Source organism: Mytilinidion resinicola (assembly GCF_010093595.1).
Source record: "Mytilinidion resinicola strain CBS 304.34 unplaced genomic scaffold BDZ99scaffold_3, whole genome shotgun sequence".
Classification (NCBI taxonomy): Eukaryota; Fungi; Ascomycota; class Dothideomycetes; order Mytilinidiales; family Mytilinidiaceae; genus Mytilinidion; species Mytilinidion resinicola.
This window is the reverse complement of record NW_022985439.1, coordinates 2708856-2727069: the sequence shown is the minus strand read 5'-3', so window position 1 is coordinate 2727069 and position 18214 is coordinate 2708856. Positions and strand designations below refer to the sequence as shown.

Sequence of the window (18214 nt, the reverse complement as noted above, 5' to 3'; positions counted from 1 at the left end):
AATCATTTCTCCAAGACAACCACATTAGTGTTCCCGAACCCAGCATGTCGCAAGGTTTAAATCCTCCCGTTAAACACAGTACGAATCACATAGCGAGCGGATTCTCCGAACGCGCGTCAGAAATCGTCCTAGGCTGATGTTTCTGATACACCTCTTGGTTGCTGCGCCCCGCGTTGGCAGAGCGATAAGATGGGGGCCCTAACAACGTCAATACCCTTAGAAGTACTCGGGCCCCATTGGGTTCTTTGAATTCCACAGCGCAGCAGCTCTAACGTAGGAACGTATTTCCACTTAAGATCAGAGAAGTATCTCTGCTTGTAGATAAATCTCGCATTTATTCATCCAAACGTGTAGCCCGTTCCATCCTACCATACCGTACACAACCACCCACCATGGCCCCCACCGACGTCGAACGCACCCTCCGCCTCATCACCGTCCTTACCTTCATTCCATGCCTAGCTTTCTCCCTCGGCGGCGCAATCGCTTCTAATGGAATCATCATCGGCATGGGCATCCTCCCCCTCTTCTGCTCGTCCCTGAGCGGCCTCGTCCACCTGACCCACAAAGGCAGGAGCCTCGCGCGCCGCCGACCCAACCTCTCCATCGCCATCGACGTGATCATCGGAGGCATGTTTCTCTTCGGTATCCTCATCCCGTTCTGGGTCGTTGAGCGAAGGCGGTTCGCATGGCGAATCAAGCAAGTCGATTATATTATCGTGGAGGCGTATGCGTCGGCGCTACTCATGGTGAATACGTGAGTTGATTCCTGTGTGAGAGCTCCAGGTATTGGGTTCAGACAGATAGCTGACGAGGAGATAGTGCCATCCATTTCTACATCGCCTTCACCCAGATGTACGCAGCTTGGTTCCCCGGGGGGTTCTTGGTGTGCCGCGAGTGCGAAGAGTGTAGGCGGAAGACTGCACAGCGTACGCATGATGGTGCGCAGTACAGTCCTCTCTTGTATCCGGATGAGGAGCCGTATCGCGACTCGATGGATACCGTGACGGGTGATGCGTCTGAGGAACCTCGGGCAAAACTGTCGGTGGAAGCTGTTGAGGAGGCTAGACCCTCGAGCACACGGGACGAGGAAGAGGCTATGCTGGCCCAGGTCTGAGGACTTCGCATGGTGTGTCGCAGAATCACTTGTCGCTGTGGCTCTACACATACAAGACGAGTATCTGCCAGGGTCAGAGGAATTATCTCAGTCTAGCGAAGCATATGTGTGTTGACATGACTCCGGGGGCAAATCCGCAAATGGGTGTTCCAGCGACAGTGGATTATCAGATTTCCATTTGATGTATCTAGATATGATGAGATGAAAAAAGAGAACTTATGCTTTTGGAACGTCGGGGCTCTTCTTCTTCGTTGTCCTCCACTCTGTGCCCAAAGCGCCAATCATCGACATAGCACATAAAGCTGCTACAATGTAAAATGTCTTCGTAATATCCTTGCAATACACCGGGAGAACTTCCTTTAGCTGCTGCTCATCGAACAGTGACGATAGACCTGTAGCGCCGACATCGAATAGCGTCTTCGTGTCGAAAGTAGGAAAGAGCCGATGGATATCGGCTTTTAGATTATTCTGGAAAACGTTCTGAGAGACTGCCACGAATATGGCACCTCCAAGCATTTGGAAAAGGTTCATCAATGCGACGCCAATGGGAACTTCGGACTCCGGAAGAATAGTCTGAACTACGAGGAGCGGTTGTTGTAGCCCGAAACCAATGCCAAAGCCGAGAAGAACTTGGTATCCAATCCATACAGGGCTAGGAGAGTCCACGTTGAAAGTAGTGATGAGACCAGCGCCTATAGACGAGAGGATTGGGCCAGCGATCATGCTTGGATTGTAGTATCCTAGGATAGTGGTGATCGCCCCAGAGACCATGCACATGACGAGGAAGCCCAATATCAACGGGGTAACCATTGAGCCCGATTTTAGTGCTGATGCATCCTTAATAGCTTGGAAGTAGATAGGCAGGTACGTAATGGCGATGAACATGGATCCCGAACTGCATGCCGCGAAGAGCGCTGCAAACCACACGCTCCTGTTCCTGATAATGTGGGCCGGTACGGTACGAGAGCTGCTGAAGAAAACTTGGCTTGCGAGGAAGACTAAGAACAGCACACTGAAAACAACGAGTAGTGCGACCACTCGTCCATCACTCCATGGGTATATCGAACCACCCCATTCAAGAGCCAGAATAAGGCAGATGAGGGATGAGATGCTGATCACAAGACCAAAAAGGTCAAAATCTTTAAGCTTTTGGATGACCGTCCAGTTTGCGTATGCCGGGTCCAGAGGTGTCTTCACACAGAAGGCCACTACGGCCAAGGTAATAGCCCCGAGGGGTAAGTTGATCCAGAAGCACCATCGCCAAGTCGCTCGGTCAGTAAAGACTCCTCCAATAAACGGCCCAGCAATAGAGGCAACTCCAAACATGGCATTGATGATCCCGAGGAAGGTGGGGCGTTTCTCTAGGGGACATGAGTGCATCAAGATGAGAACAGAGCCAGGGAAGATGCCAGCAGCTCCAAGACCAGCTAAAGATCGGCCGACTATGAGGGCGGTCGATGTTGGTGCCGTCGCACATACGAGGGATCCGAGCTCGAAGATTGCTAATGCTACCAAGAACACGATCTTGATAGAGAAGAATGTGAAGAACTTTCCATAGGCGAGCTGGAATACCGCCGTAGTCAGAAGATACGCGGCAGTGTACCATCCAATATCTTCCAAGGCGTGGAAGTCATCAGTTATTTTAGGCACGGCGGTGGTGATGACCGTTTGGTCCTGGGAGTATGAGTAAAATCTTGCATAAACAGCTATAGGGACACTCACGAGACCTGCGAGGAAAAGAGCCAAGCACAAAGAAAAAACAATCAATCCAAACTTCAAGCCACTCGGGTAAACCTTCTCTTCAGCTGGTGGGGTGTCTGCAATTGACGGTAGTGCTGTTACGCTCTCCCTTGAGGCATCGAAACTTGTCGGTTTCTCGCTGTAAACCGTAGAGCCTCTCAAAGTTGCGGAATCTCGTGAGCATGCCGAGTCCTTTCTCGAGTCTTTGAGCTTGGCTTGCGGGAGGATGGTCATGGCTTGATTTTGCATCTAGTATGTTCGAGAACACAGCAACGTTAAGTTGAATACAGACAAGCACGATAATGCATTCAGCCGCTACTTACACGTGCCGCCATGACCGGGCTGCATGAGGGATCTACGCGGACTCTGCTATTTTTGTGAACGGCACTCGCTGCATATGTTTTAGGAGTCATGAACGGGTTCGGTCAGTATGTACATACAAAATCGCCGAAAAGAACAACGAAGTCCGCAAGAGGAGCATGAGAGTCTGCAGATCTTTTACTTTCAGGTGATATTCTGTCTAGCATCTCAAACTGCTTGATGAAGGAAAATGGACGGAACACGTGAGTCTGCACGATGGTACTTTGCCTATGGCTCGAACATGTCGGCGACTGTCTTCAAGACGAACCGGAAGATTCAGCCGTTGGAGACGGAGGTCGCATGCATCAAGAGCCATACTCTTTGCTTCAATATCCCAGGCGTCCCTTATACAGAGCCAGGCATGGGAGGCATTCGAGCGATCAAAGAGGATGAAAAGGATGTAGGCTTTGGTCCGGTGTATGGAGTCGCGTACTTGCTGAGCGACAACGAGTTTGGGCGAGTTATTGCCAGTGAAGGGTCCGTGCACCATACGCGACCTCTTCCACCACGCGTCTGCTCCTCCGATCCCTATATCAATACTGATTCTTCATCCAGTGGTGGTATCGCCTATAAAGTGACCAAGACTGTAGCGACCTTTGAGAAAGACAACACTACGGCCATCGTTTACACACTAACCGGGCGTCACGACCTTGACGCTTCTTATGACCGATTACCTTCATATCGATACATGGTATGCGCATCCTTCCCTTCGAATATCCCCCCTCTACTGACACGCTTGGAATTGTAGAGCCTCCTGATACGTGGTGCTCATGAGCTCTCCCTTCCCCCGTCTTACCAAGAAAAGCTCGTCGCGCAGCCCACATTCAACCCCCCTCAAACCCTCCGATACTCCCTCGGCAAGCGGTCCTTTGACGCACTTTGGAAGCGAGTACAATACTGCATAATACGAGGTGTACGTCAATTCAAGTCGGATGATGGACATGTTCCTGGTTGGTTCCTCAAAGGATTTGACTGCCTCATGTGGACTATGTGGCTGCATCACGACTACGTGCATAGCAAAATATGGGGACGAGGCGATAGACGATGAGGAAAAGCGGTCTCATATTCTCTCTTATGTTGATACCTTCCAATTGCAGTTTTCGCGATGCTATCTTTGATCTCGTTCGGCATTCGGATATGCTTTTCTCACGAATGCACGGAAGTCCTCGTCCCAAAGCTGCTCAACTTTGTCTTCTAGCACCGGCCAGTCTTTTGAGCTTCTCGAAACACTCTCAATGTCGTTTAAGACTCTGACCACGTTGAGACCCAAGACCTTCTCAACATTCTCTCTTGCGATACCCCGCGAGAGCATCTTGGCCACGAGATTGGGCCACTTTGATACATCTTCAACACCATTCACCGCTTTTGTCATTCCGTCAAAATCAGATCCTAGGCCAATATGATCAAACCCAATTCTTTCTGCAACGTGTACGATATGGTCTACAACATGATCTACATTTGCGGCGGCCCCATCTTTGTGAGTAAAAGGTGGAATCAAGCTTATCATGATGATGCCGTTGTTCTCTTTCAGTCGATCAAGGACATTGTCCGGAACGTTACGGGCATGGTTGACAAGCGAGTAGCAAGACGAGTGTGTGAAGGCTACGGGCGCTCTTGAATGGTCCAAAGCGGCCATCATAGTTGCGTCGCTGACATGAGACAGATCGATCATCCTGTTTTGGTTAATAGTCTGTCTTTGGCGGAAGCACGGAGCGCTCACATTCCAATCCTGTTCATTTCCTTGACCATAGCTTTCCCCTCCTCTGAAAGCCCACTATGTGCTGGTCGCTTCGCAACCTAAATTCTGTTAGCCGCAGAATGTCTCTTTCAAATATAATACATAACGGGATACTTACTGCGCTATCTGCATACATGTTGTTCTTGTTATGCGCTAGAGTCACATACCGCACTCCGAGCTTATGATACATTCGCAACACACTCGCGCTATTTCCTATTTGGTGCAATCCTTCCACTCCGATCATACTGGCAACCTTGCCCTCCTTGAAGATCCGCAGGAGATCGTCGGCACGAGATGCTAAAGCCAGCTTATTTGAATACAAGTCAATCAGCCGGTGGATGAGATCGATCTGCTGCAGGGTATCTCGGAGTGGCTCGAAATGCGCGGCATCGGTGAAATCGTCTAACTTGGGACTAGACACACATGAGACACAACGACTGATGGATCTTTAAGATGTCAGGGCCTCCAATTACCAGTCGATATAGGCACTCCAGAACACACCACCACCTCTACCTTCTACCAATCTCTTTATGTCTACATGGCCAGCTAGCTCCTTGCCAGGCTCGAATCGATCGTCGAGGCGGCTATCATAATATGCGCGGACGAGATGCGGAAAGTCGTTATGACCGTCTTTGGAATATTCAGCATAAGGTCTTCCTATATCTGGCTATTGCTTTACCTATCAAAGGCACATTGGCCATGATATCCAGAGCTTCCTCCATTTTATTTGTGATTTTTTACGATTCCAGACGGGGCATCGAATGACGAATGTTATCTTCTTCTTTTCGCAGATTTGACCAAAGAGGGACCCGGTATTGATGGATTTACTTCAGGGGTTCGCACTTATTTGTACCTTTTGTTTTGTTTAATTTCGGGGAATAAACCCGGTTGACAATCCGAATCGTGCATCTATGCAGAAGGTTCGTACATAGGTCTTATAACGGTTCAAAGTATTCAAACTTGCACTCCATACGCCGTAAAATACAACAATGCCCAGCGAAACCACCCCAAAGCCAAAGGGCAGGATTCGACACCGTCTCTACTCCGCCTTCCTCCCCCACGCAATATGAAAATTCCACGAATTCCCCACCGTCCTTAACTCAGCCTCCAAATCTGCCCTCAACTCATCGAACTGAGCCGCCGAAAACCAAAACCCAGGCTTACTCCCCACAAACAAACGAATACTATCCAACAATCCCAGCAACGTCAACACCGCCCGCTCGCCCTGGACTCTATCCTCCGCCATCGGCCCGGCCCTGAGATTCTGCACTTTCAACGCGATCTCCACCGCGCCCACCGCCTCCAGCTTCGCCTCCAGCGTCGGCCCCGGCGACGGCTGATGCCCCAGCCCCCTCCACGCCCTGACCATCACGTCGCGGAACTTCATCATGGCTGGGTGCTCCGGCCCCTCGAGGATCGTCTCCATGTCGCCCTCGTGCAGCTCGATCCACCCACCCGGCTTCACCGTCGCGAACAGATGCCCCACCGCCTCCTGCGCGGTCACGTCCGACGCCACGGCCAGCACGAAGCGCTGGTGGCTCAGATCGAAGCGCTCCTTGAACTCGGCCGGCCACGGGTTGAAGATGCTCTGGGTGATTAGGCTGAGGTTTTTGGGTAGGCTGGCGGCGGGGAGGAAGTGCTGCGGCGCGATGTCGGCGCCGACGAGCTCGGCGGTTGCGGAGACCGTCGCGGCGACTTCGACGATCCATTGGCCGTCGCCGGTGGCGGAGTCGAGGATGCGGAGGGGGGGGTTGGTGCGGGACAGGTCCAGGGGCGATTGGATCAGCTTCCCGTTTTCTTGGTGGAGGACTAGGTCGTGCTGTGTGCGGAGACGGTGGTACTCGAGGCCGTGGCGCGGGCCGCGGTAGGTGTCTTTTACGGGGAGAGAAGTGGTTGGGGAGAGGACGGCGTCTTCGGCGTGGGGTGCCATTGTAAGTGGAGGTTTGATGAGTGTTCTGCGAAGAGTGTTGAGATGGTTTAAGATGATACTGATTGATGGCGATGTCGTTAGAGCTTCAAGTATTGAACAGTCGCTGTTTTGTACAGGCCATTTGCGGACTTTTGAGCATTCGCGCCAATCGGAGGCGTGCGCGGTCTCGGTGAGTATTTTGATATCACGTGTGGAGTCTGCGGACATTGGAAGCTAATTTGGGGACACCCTTGCTGAGCATAGAGACCTAGCTACCCTGCTGTCCGGATTCGATTTGTAGGATCCAAACCCTGGGTTTCACACGTGGTTTCGAGGAGCCAGGATGGACGTCAGTTCTAAGCTTCCAAGGTGAGATGCAGGATACGCTTGCTTAAGCTTGGTGATTCGAGGTGGAGCTTCTTCGCACGCAATGCTTGATTACTGTCAAAAAGTTGAGTGTCATGCTAACTAACATAGTAAATGGAACGGGTATTCATGATCCAGCAACGCTGATCTTAGCCAATCTCAAAATCGCAGACGAAAATATATCCATGCAACGCCAGGTACCTGGTCAAACATCGAACACCAAACACCAATGATCACAGAGTTCCGAGCAGCTTGAATGAAATCTCATCGCCTCGCTATCGCCCTCAAATCAGGCACCGCCACCCTCTTCGTCATCTGCCTCAACTCGCGATCCAGATTCCGCGCCTGAAACCGCAGGAAATCAACATGCGCCGCCTCGCCCTGCAGGCAGTCCACCTTACGCCCGTACACCGCCAGCAACTCTTTCAGCTTCCCTAGCTCTGTACTCACAAGCACCGTTTTGACCACCTCGCCGAGCGCCCCTGACGCTGCATAGTTGCCTATGCGGATGTCAAGCTGCGGCCCTGGCGTCACCAGCGCCTCGCTAAGTGTGAGCGTCGTCGAGAGCAGCATAGACGCGATTGAGAAGACGTGCAAATCGGTGGAACAAACAGGGCAAGAGAGGAATGCGGAGACCGAGGTCAAAGTCGAGGTGGTGCGGTGGAGGGTGGTATCGATGCCGGCCGCAGCTCTATAAGGACTTGTCTGCTGCGTTTCTGCGACTCGTATTTGGCATAGCTGCTCTGTGAGCGTCTGAAAGCAGGCGCATGCACAAGATAGCGAGCCGACGCGCGTATGGGAACGTGAAGATTGCGAGTCGGTGGTTGTGGGTGAGGGCATCGGGTTGTAAGAGTCTTGTGCGCCCCAATTAGAGGCAAAGCTGTCGTGACGGGACATGTAGAGCGGTGGGACGGAAGGCTGGGCTTTTCGTGTACACGCGGATGCGAAGAGAGTAAAGGCCTCGAGCTTTTTGCATTCGTCTGATTCGGAGTCTGACGAGTCGTCGGAAGAAGACTCGCAGCTGGTCGGTCGAATGGACTGGACAGAGGTGTATGAGTGCAATCTTGGTGGAGTGGGCTATGAATTGATCAGCTACGAGGTTGTGGAAACCGAATTCGGACAAAACATACCGCTCTTGAGGGGAATTTTGGGGAGAAGGGGTGCATCACGTCAATCGAATCGTGGAAATCCGGCATGCTATCGTCAAACATCGACAAGTTGGAGAAGCCAGAATTGTCGCTCAATGAGTTATTTCCGAGTCCCATGATATCGTCCAAGTTCGCAGGAGAAAGAGGAGTAGACGGCTGCTGCGGAGGCATCGACAATGTGGAGATTGGATCGCACGCAGACATGGTCCGCTGCATGCTCATACTGCCAGTGCTTTCCGGAAACTGCTGGTTCCGTTCGTAGCTGTTATGACTTGGCGAGTTCGAGATGGACTGCGCTCTCGCATGTCCTGGTGCTGGATCTAAAGCAGCCTGCTGCTCGGCATTCCTTCGTAGCCGCTCCAAAGTCTTCTTGTTCAAGCTTCCTTTTGGCTTTCCAAGGTTCGCGCGGAAGCTGTAGTGGCATTGCACGCCACTTCAACATGTCAGCCCTCGAGCTTCCACTGGATCGATGGTACAAAGGCACCACTCACTCTCTTTCACATCTTGTACACGGTACAGCACCGCCCGAGCAGCGTATTTTCGCACTATGGCAGGCGTCGCATGCCGATCGAAGTTTTCGTTCCTGGTTCGCGCCATGCTGCTCCCCAGCACGAGAAAGCCTGCGCTCATTCATATTCCTTCCCGCTGATGAAGAAATTGGTTCGGGCATTGTATCGATATGGAGGATTTGTGTGGGACAGAAAGAAACACTACAGCAAGAGATGAGATGCAATCTTGACAGTAGGGTCTAGCTTCGGTATATGTGACGTTAGCACTATCACACCACGATGCTGAAGCTCCCCTGCAATATCGCGGGGCTGAAGCAGTTGCGAGGTAGCCGGACCGAAGTCCGAATATCTAGGTTTCAGGGACCAGTATAGAGGGTTGAGATTTAATTGGGGCATGGATCATGAGGTCGAGAGCATCGATGATCGCGCCGCGGCGATCGTCTCCAGGATTTCTCCTCCAGGGCTCGCTCGTGGCAGCAGAGCTCAGCGTCACCCACTCTACGCATTAATATCCAATACGAGGTAAAGCCGACTAATTTGCTCCGCCTGGTGGGGGACAGGTGAGCAAGCTGAGCTATGCGAAGCAGGCGCTCAACCAACCACGTCCCCAAGCCCTGGAACGTCTCTATCTTGGCCCCCAAAGCAAAGTGCCGGAGTCCGTAAGCTAAACTCGCCACGTTCAGCGCCCTGCACGTTTGATGCATGGATTGCTGGTGCGAACGTCATCGACTCAGACCCGGTCTAGGTCCATGCCCACGGGAGTGGCTTGGTGGCTGCTCTGCGCCAACCGACATGGCGCATGTCCAATCGCTTTCAAGCGTCTTAGATCGGCGAGGTGCGTCCCTTGGTCCCTGGGTCTTTACTATATCGCACACATCCGGACGGAGGTGCTAATTTGGTTAATTTGGAAACAATATGCCAAGGGCCGGGCAGTGCTTGGAGACGACTTGGCAAGTACCGGAGGATGCTTGATGAGGCCTGGTGAGGAGAGAGGGCTTGACCTCAGGCCGTTGCTTATCCTGGCTGTGCTAATATCTCTCGATTCTGTTGATTGAGATGGCAAGTAATATCGGGTCAGATTAGCTCTATGTCTCGCATTCTTCGTCATTCCGGAAGACCCGGATTCGGGCATAATAATTTAACATCTCAGTAAGAAATATTGGGTAAGCCTGCTGCTTATGGGTAAAAAGGTGATGGTTGGTTACGCTTCTTGCTAATTATGCAAAGTAGCGCGCTTAACAAAGTGTCACAAAATGACTTCATACTAATGTGGAAGCCTTAGTACTAGTAAATGCATCTAAGAAGAGCGTTTTTGCTATCTGCATATACAAGGTTGGGGGTCAATAGCCGCCTACGCCGCAACCGCAGTGGCATTCTAGGCGAGGTGCTCATCATTATCAACCTTCAATCAACTGGACGCCATAAAAACAGAACTCCTAATCACTGAACGCCTCCAGAATCCCCTCGGGGACAGCATAATAGTGCTCATGCGGGCTTCTTCCCCGTCGCCAAGTGGTACCGCCACGTGTTGCCGACCTTTTGCATATCGTCGTAAACCACCGCCTTCAACTTGCCAAAGTCTTCTGGAGTGAACCAGTAATTTGGAATCACTATTTTCATGTCAGCTTCCGCTTCCCCTCTCTAAGCCGAGAGGTAGGTAAGACTTACTCGCAGCAACCTTCTCAATGTTCCCAATCATATCCATGATATGATCCGTCGTCGCCTCCTTCATATCCTTCGTCTTGGCCGCCGCGCCCATCTCATACGAGATGATCTTACTCTGCACATCCGTCGCGCCCGCGGTCTCCAGCCAATCTTTTAGATACCTACCCGCGGTATTGTTCATCCCCGCCTTCGGGAAGGCTTTCTCGCAGAAGTCCATGAGGGCCGCCATGCCGGGCTTATCCGCGCCTCCATCAAATGATAGTAGATCACCCTCAATGATCTGGATGTACCCGCCCGGCTTCACCAGCGAGTATAGGCCCTCAATCGCCTGCTGTCCCTGCGCTGGACTGAATAGCGCAAGGATACATCGCTGATGCACAAGATCATACGCCTCCTTGTCCTCGGCGGGCCACGCCTCAAAAATCGACTGTGTCTTGAAGCTCAAGCTAGAGGGCAGGTTCTTGATCTGGGTGAAGTGGGCTGGATTGTTGTCGGCGCCGACTAGAGTCGCGTTGGGGTACTGCTTCCCGACTTCCACCAGCCAGGTGCCGTCGTTGGTGGCCGAGTCGATGATCTTGATGGGCCTGTCGGTGGGGAGGGGCACTTGGATGAAGTTACCATCCACGGCGATCTTGAAGAGATCGTGTTGTTTCCGCAGGCGGGTGTATTCGTCTTCGCCTTTCTTTTCCATCGCCGCGTCGAAGGCGGAGTGAGTTGTCGAGGCTTCATCTGCGTGAGGCGCCATGTCGAAGCTTGTGTGGGTGGATAGAATTAAAGGTTGAGGTGAAAGTGTGAGTAGGTTTAGGCGTGTATTGAATAGGTTTAGAGCACCAGGTGATAAGTGAATAAACTTGAATATGCAAAGTAGGTACTCTCAAGACGCGACTATATAGCAGTGGACGCGATGTGTCTATGGGTGGGTACTAATTGGGAAAGGTCGACTCGGTCAATATACTCAGAGTCCTGCGCCGCAGCGCCATCCGCAGATTAGAGGATCTACTTTCTGACCGATGAGAGGCACCGAGGCGAAAGAGTTGCTTGCTGTAGGAGTGTTAGAATTGGCACACAAGGTTCTGAATCCTGTCTGATAGGGTGCGGGGACGGGCAGAAGGCGACGTAGCGAAGAACCCCACGTCTCCCCTGGTGAGACATACTGTATTGCCGCCAGGGTTGAACCTAGGAGAGACATCGGGCTGACATCTTACAGGCTTCAGAAGAAGTGTCAAGCAAACGTTGTATTCTATCTGTCGATATCACAAATCCGACCTCGTGGAGAATACTTTTTGGGTCTCCTATATGGCCACATCACCTTCTTCGCGTATTTGTTCATCAGTACTAAGAGCTGATGTTGCTTCACAGCAGGACCCTGAATCTTGGAACGTGGACCCCTCGCGATGTCCCCGTGGCTGGACCATGGCTAAATCTGGGGTTCAGACGAAACAGGAAAACTCCGTTGCCGATCGCGGCGCCACCCGGAAAGGAAGGTGTGGGGTCGATCTCAGCAGCCGCTAGAGCATGTTGGGGAATGTCCGTGTCGATCAGAGACAACACCAAATTCACCCCAACCCCTCCTCATGCGGCCAAAGAATCGACCCTAAATCAGCTGGTCGTGGCACGACTTCCACTTTGATACGATCCGGCATTCTAGTCCATGACGTCGGCACCCGGCCATCGCCGTCCGTAAAATGTTCCTCGGTTGGACGCAAGGCTGGACACTACGGACTTGATACGAAGCCTTAGAGTACGAGTTACGAGTCCTTGCAGCTCGGCATGCACGACTTCACCAACTTAGGTCTCTGCTAGCCACTCGCTAGGATCAGCTTCTGCAACCGCTGTGACCTCACCTAAATGATCTAACGGCCATCAGTGCTCGACGTGGACGTGGTCGACGCAGTCGTCCAGCAAGGGAGGGAGGCGTGGTGGGGTACCTCACGCATATCTCGAGAACCTTCAAGGAACTACCCTAGCCAGTCCGGTGTCTGCTATCTTCGGGGTTCGTTGGAGTGAATACCGACCCAGCCCGTCCCTGGTCGGTAACTATTCTCGCTGCCTATGTATAATCTCACCTCCTCCGTCTTGCATCTCTCTGCACAGAAGTCTTTTGCTCTTTCAACCCCGTGACTTCTTCACTTTCCATCTTATCACTCCTCTTCACTGAACGAGCATCCACACATTACCAATATGAGTTTCCTATACCCAGGCACTCGAGTTTTTACTCCCACAAATGGGCCGCAGCTCACTCTAACCGTGGTCCCCGCCATCCTGCTCCCTCTAGCGACAATGGCAGTCTTCACAAGATTATATTCGAGGCATATAACCAAGCAGAAGCTTGCCCCTGATGACTGGCTAGTCACTATTGCCCTCGCTCTAGGCTATGCACTATACGCAGATATCGTCGTATGCGTAGTATTGGGTGGTTTGGGATCTCACATTACTGAGATTGGGCCAGGGAACTTTGTTATATTTGCAAAGGTAACAAGACTTATATCTCTTTTAAGTACTCTAACTAATCATATTTGGAGTAGTCTGGTGCAGTTGCCTCTGGTATCCTATGGGGATCGGCAGTCGTCGTCACGCAGCTATCAATTCTCGCCTTCTACGTACGCATTTTTGGAATCGCCCAACCATGGGTCAAATACTGCGCCTATGCACTTATGGCCATGGTATCCGGCTGGTGGTTTGCCCTTTTCGGCAGTATCATGGGCGAGTGCATCCCTATGGACAAACTCTGGAACCCAATGGAATCGGGCTCTTGCATCGACCAGAATAAGATGTGCGGCGGCGGAGGAATTGCTCATGTCATCCTCGATTTCTTCATCCTCCTACTTCCTCTGTACCCTGTCTGGAAGCTTCACACCAGTGTCCGCCGCAAGCTCTACGTTTCCATGATCTTCCTCCTCGGTCTCATGTAAGCAGTGTTTAACTTATTCTGCACTAAACACCTGCTAAATACCCTTAGCGCAACCCTCTGCTCAATCCTCCGCGTAACTTGCCTCATCGACCTTGTCAAGATCGACGATACCGACGCAACCTACTCCATGTGGCTCGCCTTCTTCCTCGAGATCCTTGAAGTCTGCTGCGGCATCACCGCCGTGTCTATCCCTGCCTTCCCACCCGTAATGGCGCGCTTTGCCAGCGTTCGCTCCCGCATTAGTTCCTACACCAAGAGCCTGCTCAGCCCTCGATCGCGTCTCTCATCCCGTTTCTCGTCGTCAAAACGAGACTCCAATGGCTCGGAGAAGCAGTCATATGGGAAGCCGTATGGTAGCAGCTCTAAGCGGTCTGGACCAGATAGCTCGCCTCAACTACCGAAGAATATCTCATTCATCACCTCGCCTGCTTTCATTGGTACGGAGGGCTACCAGGAGAGCGAGAAGTCGTCTGATAAGAGCACATTCTCAATGGAGAGGGGTAGTGAAGAACACATAGTGGAGCCGGAGCAGGCTCATGTTTCGCACGGCTGGGCGGTGCCTTCATCGAAGCATGATACTCTCGGTGATAACGCAGTTTAAGTACCGTGTGGGGATTGTTTATGTGATACCCATTTCTCTTTCTAGAGGGCGCACCTCCATTTGCACTGGTTTTGTGCTAAACGTTTCGAGTTGGGGTTTGGAACCAAGAAGTGGAAAGGGAACGAAGTTATGACACGAAGAAATATGAGACTCTATGCCGCAATATAGCGGATAAATGAGATGAAGTTAGTCAATACTTGACTATGATATACGTATACTCAAGTTCCGTGATATAATCCCCATTATGAAACCATTGCGGTGAACACGGGGAAGACGGAGTGCAAATATTGGCCGAAATGAACATCATATATAAACCCGCTTCTTCCATACATTTCAATTCTAGACAGCTACAACTTCTTGCTCTATTGCCTAGTCATTCTTTCCAATAGCCGATTACATAAGCTACACCTCCAAACTACTACTACTATTGCTTCCCACAGCGCCCCAAAAGTTCTTAGGATGACGACCAATGGCACCACGAACGGCGATGTCGATTACTCGATACACCCTTTAATAGCAAATGACAAGATCACGCTCTATGTGAAAACAGGTAACACCGAATTCTCCTCTACAGAATCCAACTCACCCCATTTCCCTTTTCGCGTTACACTCTCCCCAGTTCCAGCATCTCCAATCTCCCACCTCCTTTTCCCACGTTCTACCCCAAAAACTACCACTCTCTAACATTTCAGCCAACGCCACCAACACCGTCAACACGCTGAAACCCCTCATCCTCCTCGAAGCGCTGCAGATCCCCCACCACATCCACATCATCATCTCCACGTCCAACGAAACCTGGTTCCACAAGGTAAACCCGTACAAAATGGTGCCGGCAATGGAAGACCCCCTGCCCTCCTCCGCGTCTGTGAACCTATTCGACAGCTCCGCATGCCTGCTCTACCTCGCGGAGAAGTGGGACAAAGAGGGCGTGTTCAGCGGAAAGGGGGATGAGGAAAGGGGCGCCGTGCTGAGCTGGCTGATGGGGTATACTGCTGGGCTGGGGTATGTGATTCCCAACTCTCCATTCCTAAACCCATTTTCAAGAAGATAAAACTATGCTAACGAAACTTGTTTATGGTTGACAGTGCGACTGGGAAGACGTGGCTCATGCTCCTCCCTAAACTCCCCGCCGACTCGGACGCTCTCGCTATCTTGGTCGGCTGGATTAGGAAGGACTACGATGTGCTTGAAGCCCGCCTCGGCGAGCCGGGCCAGGAGTGGATTGCGCTGGGTGATCGGCCGACGATAGCGGACTTTGCGATCTGGCCGCATGCGAATGTGAAGGTGGCGGCTATGGCGAAGATTGAGTTCAGTGAGTGGCCGAGGCTGAGAGGGTGGAGTGAGAAGGTTGCAGAGCTGGGGTATGTGCGGAAAGCGGTGAAGAGGGTGGGTGGGTTTGGGCATGGAGGATCGTAAATGTAGCATGAAGACGGGGATGCAACATTGGTTGAATGATTGATTGGTTATATTTTTGTCAGGATCAAGTGAACGTTTGATGTAGGCACCCATGAATCCCGTGTCAGATCGTAGTCTCCTGAGCCTGAGTGCTTTGAGGGTGAGGGAATGGAAACGGTGTAGTGGTCTAGTAAGTGCACGACGAAGGTTTTGAGCATGCTTTCGGCAAAGTGCTGGCCTAGGCATTTGCGAGTTCCGAACTGGCTGGGGTGAGCATTGGACAGTGATATAGTTTGAGAGGAATACTCACTCCGAAGGCGAAAAAGTTATATCGAAGCTGTTTGGTATACTTAGTATCCAGAACGGGATGAATAATGCGTCAAGGGAACTTACCTCCGAAGGCTTGATGACCGCGAATCTTTCTGGGCGGAATTGGTGAGTGTCTGCGCCCCAAAGGGGGTTTTCAATATTGATAGAGTGCGTGTCAACTACGATCGAGGCCTAAACACAGGGTCAGCCTTGCGTAAAAAGTCACCGAGAACTGATAGGGGCCTGACGTTTGCTGGAATTTGGTATCCACCTAGGATCTTCGGCGAAGGTGAACTTTCTGGGATGGCGAAACCTATTCGTACGTTATTAGAGTCTTTGAAATATTCCACTGTTTAGACGAGATCAAACATACTCGTGAAGGGTCTGAGGCGCAAGGACTCAAGCCAGCAAGATCGGAGGAGACTATCTTTGCTGTTGCAATACTCTCCTGATACAACACCAGATACTTTGGAGCTCTCAACTTCCTCTCGGAGTCTCTGCTGCACCTCCGTGTTCTCTGCGAGCAGAGTAACAAACCACGTAAGAACGTGAGATGAGACGTCGAGGTTTGCGAAAAGCATCTCGCTGATGGTTTGGAGGACCTGAAGTATTCCGATTAGATAGATACATTGAGCTCGAGATACATTGCATCTTACCTCAGATTCCTTCATTGTCCCTTCTTTCACTGGCTTCCAGATCGATACGATCAGACATGCCGGAGAAGAAGTTCTCCGCGTCTGGTATATCTTCTCATTGAAATTGGACCAGTCCCTCCGGAATACATCCAGCTCTTTCGCAGTGCCAGTACAAAATAACCTACACATCGCAAATCGGTAGATACCTCCTGCAAGCACATATCGCATCAATGCCAAATTCCGCTGACCGAGTGCCCAAAGCTCATCTTTCTCCTCTCTGCTTAGAGGGCCATACAAATATTTTGCAGTGCAAAAGAACGGGAACTTCGCCAACGTGTTGGCTGCATGAACGACAATAGGACCGGAACTTTCAGAGCAGATGTCCTTCACGTAGTCACGTGCGTACTGACTGATGGAAGGACTCATGTCCATCACAGCACGATGAGTGAAAGCATGCTGGAATTCCCCACGTACTTCCTTCCATCTACTCCCATTAATCAAACCCATACACTCGCCGAGTAGTTGATGGAAGAACCAGCCGCCGTTACTGGAACGCGATTTTGCGTGCTGGTCGGAGTCGGAGTGAAATGCTCGGACATCTTCCGCAGTCGTAATCACTCTGATTTCCTCTTAGTAGCACATTCTTTAGAGTTTCAGGGACAATTCACATACATCTCAGGTATACCACAAGACCAAATCCGATACACAGCTCCATAGGCTCGCCACTCCTTACTCTTCGCGCGCCCGTCCAGGAACTTGTCGATCATGTGGCCATTTGCCCAGATCCACGGCGGGCCCGAAATCTGGCGGCCCTGACGATCGCGGATGGGATGAAGTAGATGCAAAAAAAGCTAAATGGAGTTAATTGAGGGACATTTAGGAAGTGTTGCGACTGACTGATACTAAGAGCGACCGTCTCTGGACTACGAATACTCTCAGGAGAGTGAACAATGCGAGGACTAGGAAGATGTTCCAGATATTCGAGTCCATTTTCAATTTGGAAAGACAATGACGCTTGCTTTCAGTAATGAAGCCACCCAATATGCTGCCTCCGTGATGTTGAAGTGAGGTAGTTTCGAAGGGCAGCGGTACAGAACCTACGCACCCGTTCTCAAATCACCCGCTCTCAAATCACCCGCAAGCCCTCTTCACCCTTCAACACTCCGGCTATCACCCTCCTCCAAATGCCCGTTATCCGTCTGTCTCGCTGCGCCATCCCATCCTCGCCGGCATCGCGCCTCCCACCCCGGCGTCGCTGTATCAACTTTACACGCCGAGACTGTCGATACTCGCCGGTCGGCGCTCTATGTAAGCCACCATTACTCGCCTCCATCATAGCCCCATAGTTTTGCTGTGTAAAAGTACCCCTCGACCACTATGCACATGCTTGCTCGCATGCTCGTCGATGGTTGGCCCCAAAGTCCGAACGCTAATGCAGGACGGGTGCGGCGTCCAGGGCGTCCCTGGTGGGGGATCGTCGGTCCGTTTACCTGCAGGTCATCGTGGCAGGGGTTTCTGATAAGTGGGGATAAATTTGGGGGCTGGGCATTTCCAGGACTAAGGGAAACTTGATTTTGGGCATGAGTGTGAGGGGAGAGGGGACGGAGTAGCCGAGGGTAGGGAGTCTTGAATTTGTGAGGGGTGAAGGTGAAATGGTGAGCGAAATCGTTATTGGGTTTAAGAAGTGAATACCGTACGGAATTTGACGTGTCGCATGCGAGAAGAGATTTAAGGTTTTCTATCTTGCATTCACATTAATTTTACTTCAAGTCACGTGCCATCTTTTTATAAGGGTCGCTGTGCTTCCAAAACGT

At 51.5% G+C, this 18214-nt stretch overlaps 10 protein-coding genes across 10 annotated transcripts; 4 read left to right on the top strand and 6 right to left on the bottom strand.

The window, feature by feature from the left end:
* The first annotated feature begins 236 nt into the window (after positions 1 to 236).
* BDZ99DRAFT_459348 (uncharacterized protein) lies at positions 237 to 1421 on the top strand. Its single transcript, XM_033719145.1, has 2 exons — positions 237 to 754; positions 820 to 1421. The coding sequence occupies exons 1-2, from the start codon at positions 393 to 395 to the stop codon at positions 1112 to 1114; spliced, it is 657 nt and encodes a 218-aa protein (XP_033582466.1). The 5' UTR covers positions 237 to 392; the 3' UTR covers positions 1115 to 1421.
* BDZ99DRAFT_197357 (putative efflux pump antibiotic resistance protein) lies at positions 1248 to 3205 on the bottom strand. Its single transcript, XM_033713210.1, has 2 exons — positions 2837 to 3205; positions 1248 to 2788 (listed from the first exon to the last, which is right to left on the bottom strand). The coding sequence occupies exons 1-2, from the start codon at positions 3101 to 3103 to the stop codon at positions 1331 to 1333; spliced, it is 1725 nt and encodes a 574-aa protein (XP_033582465.1). The 5' UTR covers positions 3104 to 3205; the 3' UTR covers positions 1248 to 1330.
* Positions 3206 to 3404: 199 nt separating this feature from the next.
* On the top strand, positions 3405 to 4262 carry BDZ99DRAFT_485766 (uncharacterized protein; the record flags this gene model as incomplete). The annotated part of the gene is made up of 2 exons (XM_033722731.1): positions 3405 to 3905; positions 3963 to 4262. 2 exons carry the CDS (start codon positions 3405 to 3407, stop codon positions 4260 to 4262), a joined length of 801 nt encoding a protein of 266 aa, XP_033582464.1.
* BDZ99DRAFT_197355 (uncharacterized protein) lies at positions 4143 to 5832 on the bottom strand. The gene is made up of 5 exons (XM_033713209.1): positions 5632 to 5832; positions 5426 to 5582; positions 5071 to 5365; positions 4935 to 5011; positions 4143 to 4887 (listed from the first exon to the last, which is right to left on the bottom strand). The coding sequence occupies exons 1-5, from the start codon at positions 5672 to 5674 to the stop codon at positions 4323 to 4325; spliced, it is 1137 nt and encodes a 378-aa protein (XP_033582463.1). The 5' UTR covers positions 5675 to 5832; the 3' UTR covers positions 4143 to 4322.
* Positions 5833 to 7018, bottom strand: BDZ99DRAFT_197354 (uncharacterized protein). Its single transcript, XM_033713208.1, has one exon. It carries the CDS (start codon positions 6880 to 6882, stop codon positions 5992 to 5994), a length of 891 nt encoding a protein of 296 aa, XP_033582462.1. The 5' UTR covers positions 6883 to 7018; the 3' UTR covers positions 5833 to 5991.
* Positions 7019 to 7280: 262 nt separating this feature from the next.
* On the bottom strand, positions 7281 to 9261 carry BDZ99DRAFT_567329 (uncharacterized protein). Its single transcript, XM_033727675.1, has 3 exons — positions 8867 to 9261; positions 8358 to 8808; positions 7281 to 8304 (listed from the first exon to the last, which is right to left on the bottom strand). The coding sequence occupies exons 1-3, from the start codon at positions 9043 to 9045 to the stop codon at positions 7492 to 7494; spliced, it is 1443 nt and encodes a 480-aa protein (XP_033582461.1). The 5' UTR covers positions 9046 to 9261; the 3' UTR covers positions 7281 to 7491.
* Positions 9262 to 10168: 907 nt separating this feature from the next.
* Positions 10169 to 11584, bottom strand: BDZ99DRAFT_435862 (methyltransferase GliN). Its single transcript, XM_033717504.1, has 2 exons — positions 10553 to 11584; positions 10169 to 10494 (listed from the first exon to the last, which is right to left on the bottom strand). The coding sequence occupies exons 1-2, from the start codon at positions 11292 to 11294 to the stop codon at positions 10370 to 10372; spliced, it is 867 nt and encodes a 288-aa protein (XP_033582460.1). The 5' UTR covers positions 11295 to 11584; the 3' UTR covers positions 10169 to 10369.
* A 1061-nt stretch (positions 11585 to 12645) lies between these two features.
* BDZ99DRAFT_459344 (uncharacterized protein) lies at positions 12646 to 14373 on the top strand. The gene is made up of 3 exons (XM_033719144.1): positions 12646 to 13021; positions 13075 to 13457; positions 13509 to 14373. Exons 1-3 carry the CDS (start codon positions 12731 to 12733, stop codon positions 14059 to 14061), a joined length of 1227 nt encoding a protein of 408 aa, XP_033582459.1. The 5' UTR covers positions 12646 to 12730; the 3' UTR covers positions 14062 to 14373.
* Positions 14374 to 14510: 137 nt separating this feature from the next.
* BDZ99DRAFT_459341 (glutathione S-transferase) lies at positions 14511 to 15716 on the top strand. The gene is made up of 2 exons (XM_033719143.1): positions 14511 to 15063; positions 15147 to 15716. Exons 1-2 carry the CDS (start codon positions 14897 to 14899, stop codon positions 15475 to 15477), a joined length of 498 nt encoding a protein of 165 aa, XP_033582458.1. The 5' UTR covers positions 14511 to 14896; the 3' UTR covers positions 15478 to 15716.
* Positions 15525 to 17738, bottom strand: BDZ99DRAFT_435853 (cytochrome P450; the record flags this gene model as incomplete). Its single annotated transcript, XM_033717503.1, has 8 exons — positions 17298 to 17738; positions 17073 to 17251; positions 16422 to 17019; positions 16139 to 16367; positions 16014 to 16078; positions 15850 to 15957; positions 15767 to 15793; positions 15525 to 15716 (listed from the first exon to the last, which is right to left on the bottom strand). The coding sequence occupies exons 1-8, from the start codon at positions 17388 to 17390 to the stop codon at positions 15525 to 15527; spliced, it is 1491 nt and encodes a 496-aa protein (XP_033582457.1). The 5' UTR covers positions 17391 to 17738.
* Between the last annotated feature and the right edge of the window lie 476 nt (positions 17739 to 18214).

Bases quoted from the DNA above. Each gene is read 5' to 3' on its own strand.
- BDZ99DRAFT_459348 (XM_033719145.1), top strand. From the start codon at position 393: ATGGCCCCCACCGACGTCGAACGCACCCTCCGCCTCATCACCGTCCTT. The intron at 755-819 runs GTGAGTTGATTC...ACGAGGAGATAG, and splicing joins GCGCTACTCATGGTGAATAC to TGCCATCCATTTCTACATCG.
- BDZ99DRAFT_197357 (XM_033713210.1), bottom strand. From the start codon at position 3,103: ATGCAAAATCAAGCCATGACCATCCTCCCGCAAGCCAAGCTCAAAGAC. The intron at 2,789-2,836 runs GTGAGTGTCCCT...TCATACTCCCAG, and splicing joins CTCTTTTCCTCGCAGGTCTC to GACCAAACGGTCATCACCAC.
- BDZ99DRAFT_197355 (XM_033713209.1), bottom strand. From the start codon at position 5,674: ATGGAGGAAGCTCTGGATATCATGGCCAATGTGCCTTTGATAG. The intron at 5,583-5,631 runs GTAAAGCAATAG...AATATTCCAAAG, and splicing joins GGCCAATGTGCCTTTGATAG to ACGGTCATAACGACTTTCCG. The intron at 5,012-5,070 runs GTAAGTATCCCG...AACAGAATTTAG, and splicing joins ACATGTATGCAGATAGCGCA to GTTGCGAAGCGACCAGCACA.
- BDZ99DRAFT_197354 (XM_033713208.1), bottom strand. From the start codon at position 6,882: ATGGCACCCCACGCCGAAGACGCCGTCCTCTCCCCAACCACTTCTCTC.
- BDZ99DRAFT_567329 (XM_033727675.1), bottom strand. From the start codon at position 9,045: ATGCCCGAACCAATTTCTTCATCAGCGGGAAGGAATATGAATGAGCGC. The intron at 8,809-8,866 runs GTGAGTGGTGCC...GACATGTTGAAG, and splicing joins TGTACAAGATGTGAAAGAGA to TGGCGTGCAATGCCACTACA. The intron at 8,305-8,357 runs GTATGTTTTGTC...ATCAATTCATAG, and splicing joins CAAAATTCCCCTCAAGAGCG to CCCACTCCACCAAGATTGCA.
- BDZ99DRAFT_435862 (XM_033717504.1), bottom strand. From the start codon at position 11,294: ATGGCGCCTCACGCAGATGAAGCCTCGACAACTCACTCCGCCTTCGAC. The intron at 10,495-10,552 runs GTAAGTCTTACC...ACATGAAAATAG, and splicing joins CATTGAGAAGGTTGCTGCGA to TGATTCCAAATTACTGGTTC.
- BDZ99DRAFT_459344 (XM_033719144.1), top strand. From the start codon at position 12,731: ATGAGTTTCCTATACCCAGGCACTCGAGTTTTTACTCCCACAAATGGG. The intron at 13,022-13,074 runs GTAACAAGACTT...TATTTGGAGTAG, and splicing joins ACTTTGTTATATTTGCAAAG to TCTGGTGCAGTTGCCTCTGG. The intron at 13,458-13,508 runs GTAAGCAGTGTT...AAATACCCTTAG, and splicing joins ATCTTCCTCCTCGGTCTCAT to CGCAACCCTCTGCTCAATCC.
- BDZ99DRAFT_459341 (XM_033719143.1), top strand. From the start codon at position 14,897: ATGGAAGACCCCCTGCCCTCCTCCGCGTCTGTGAACCTATTCGACAGC. The intron at 15,064-15,146 runs GTATGTGATTCC...TATGGTTGACAG, and splicing joins GGGTATACTGCTGGGCTGGG to TGCGACTGGGAAGACGTGGC.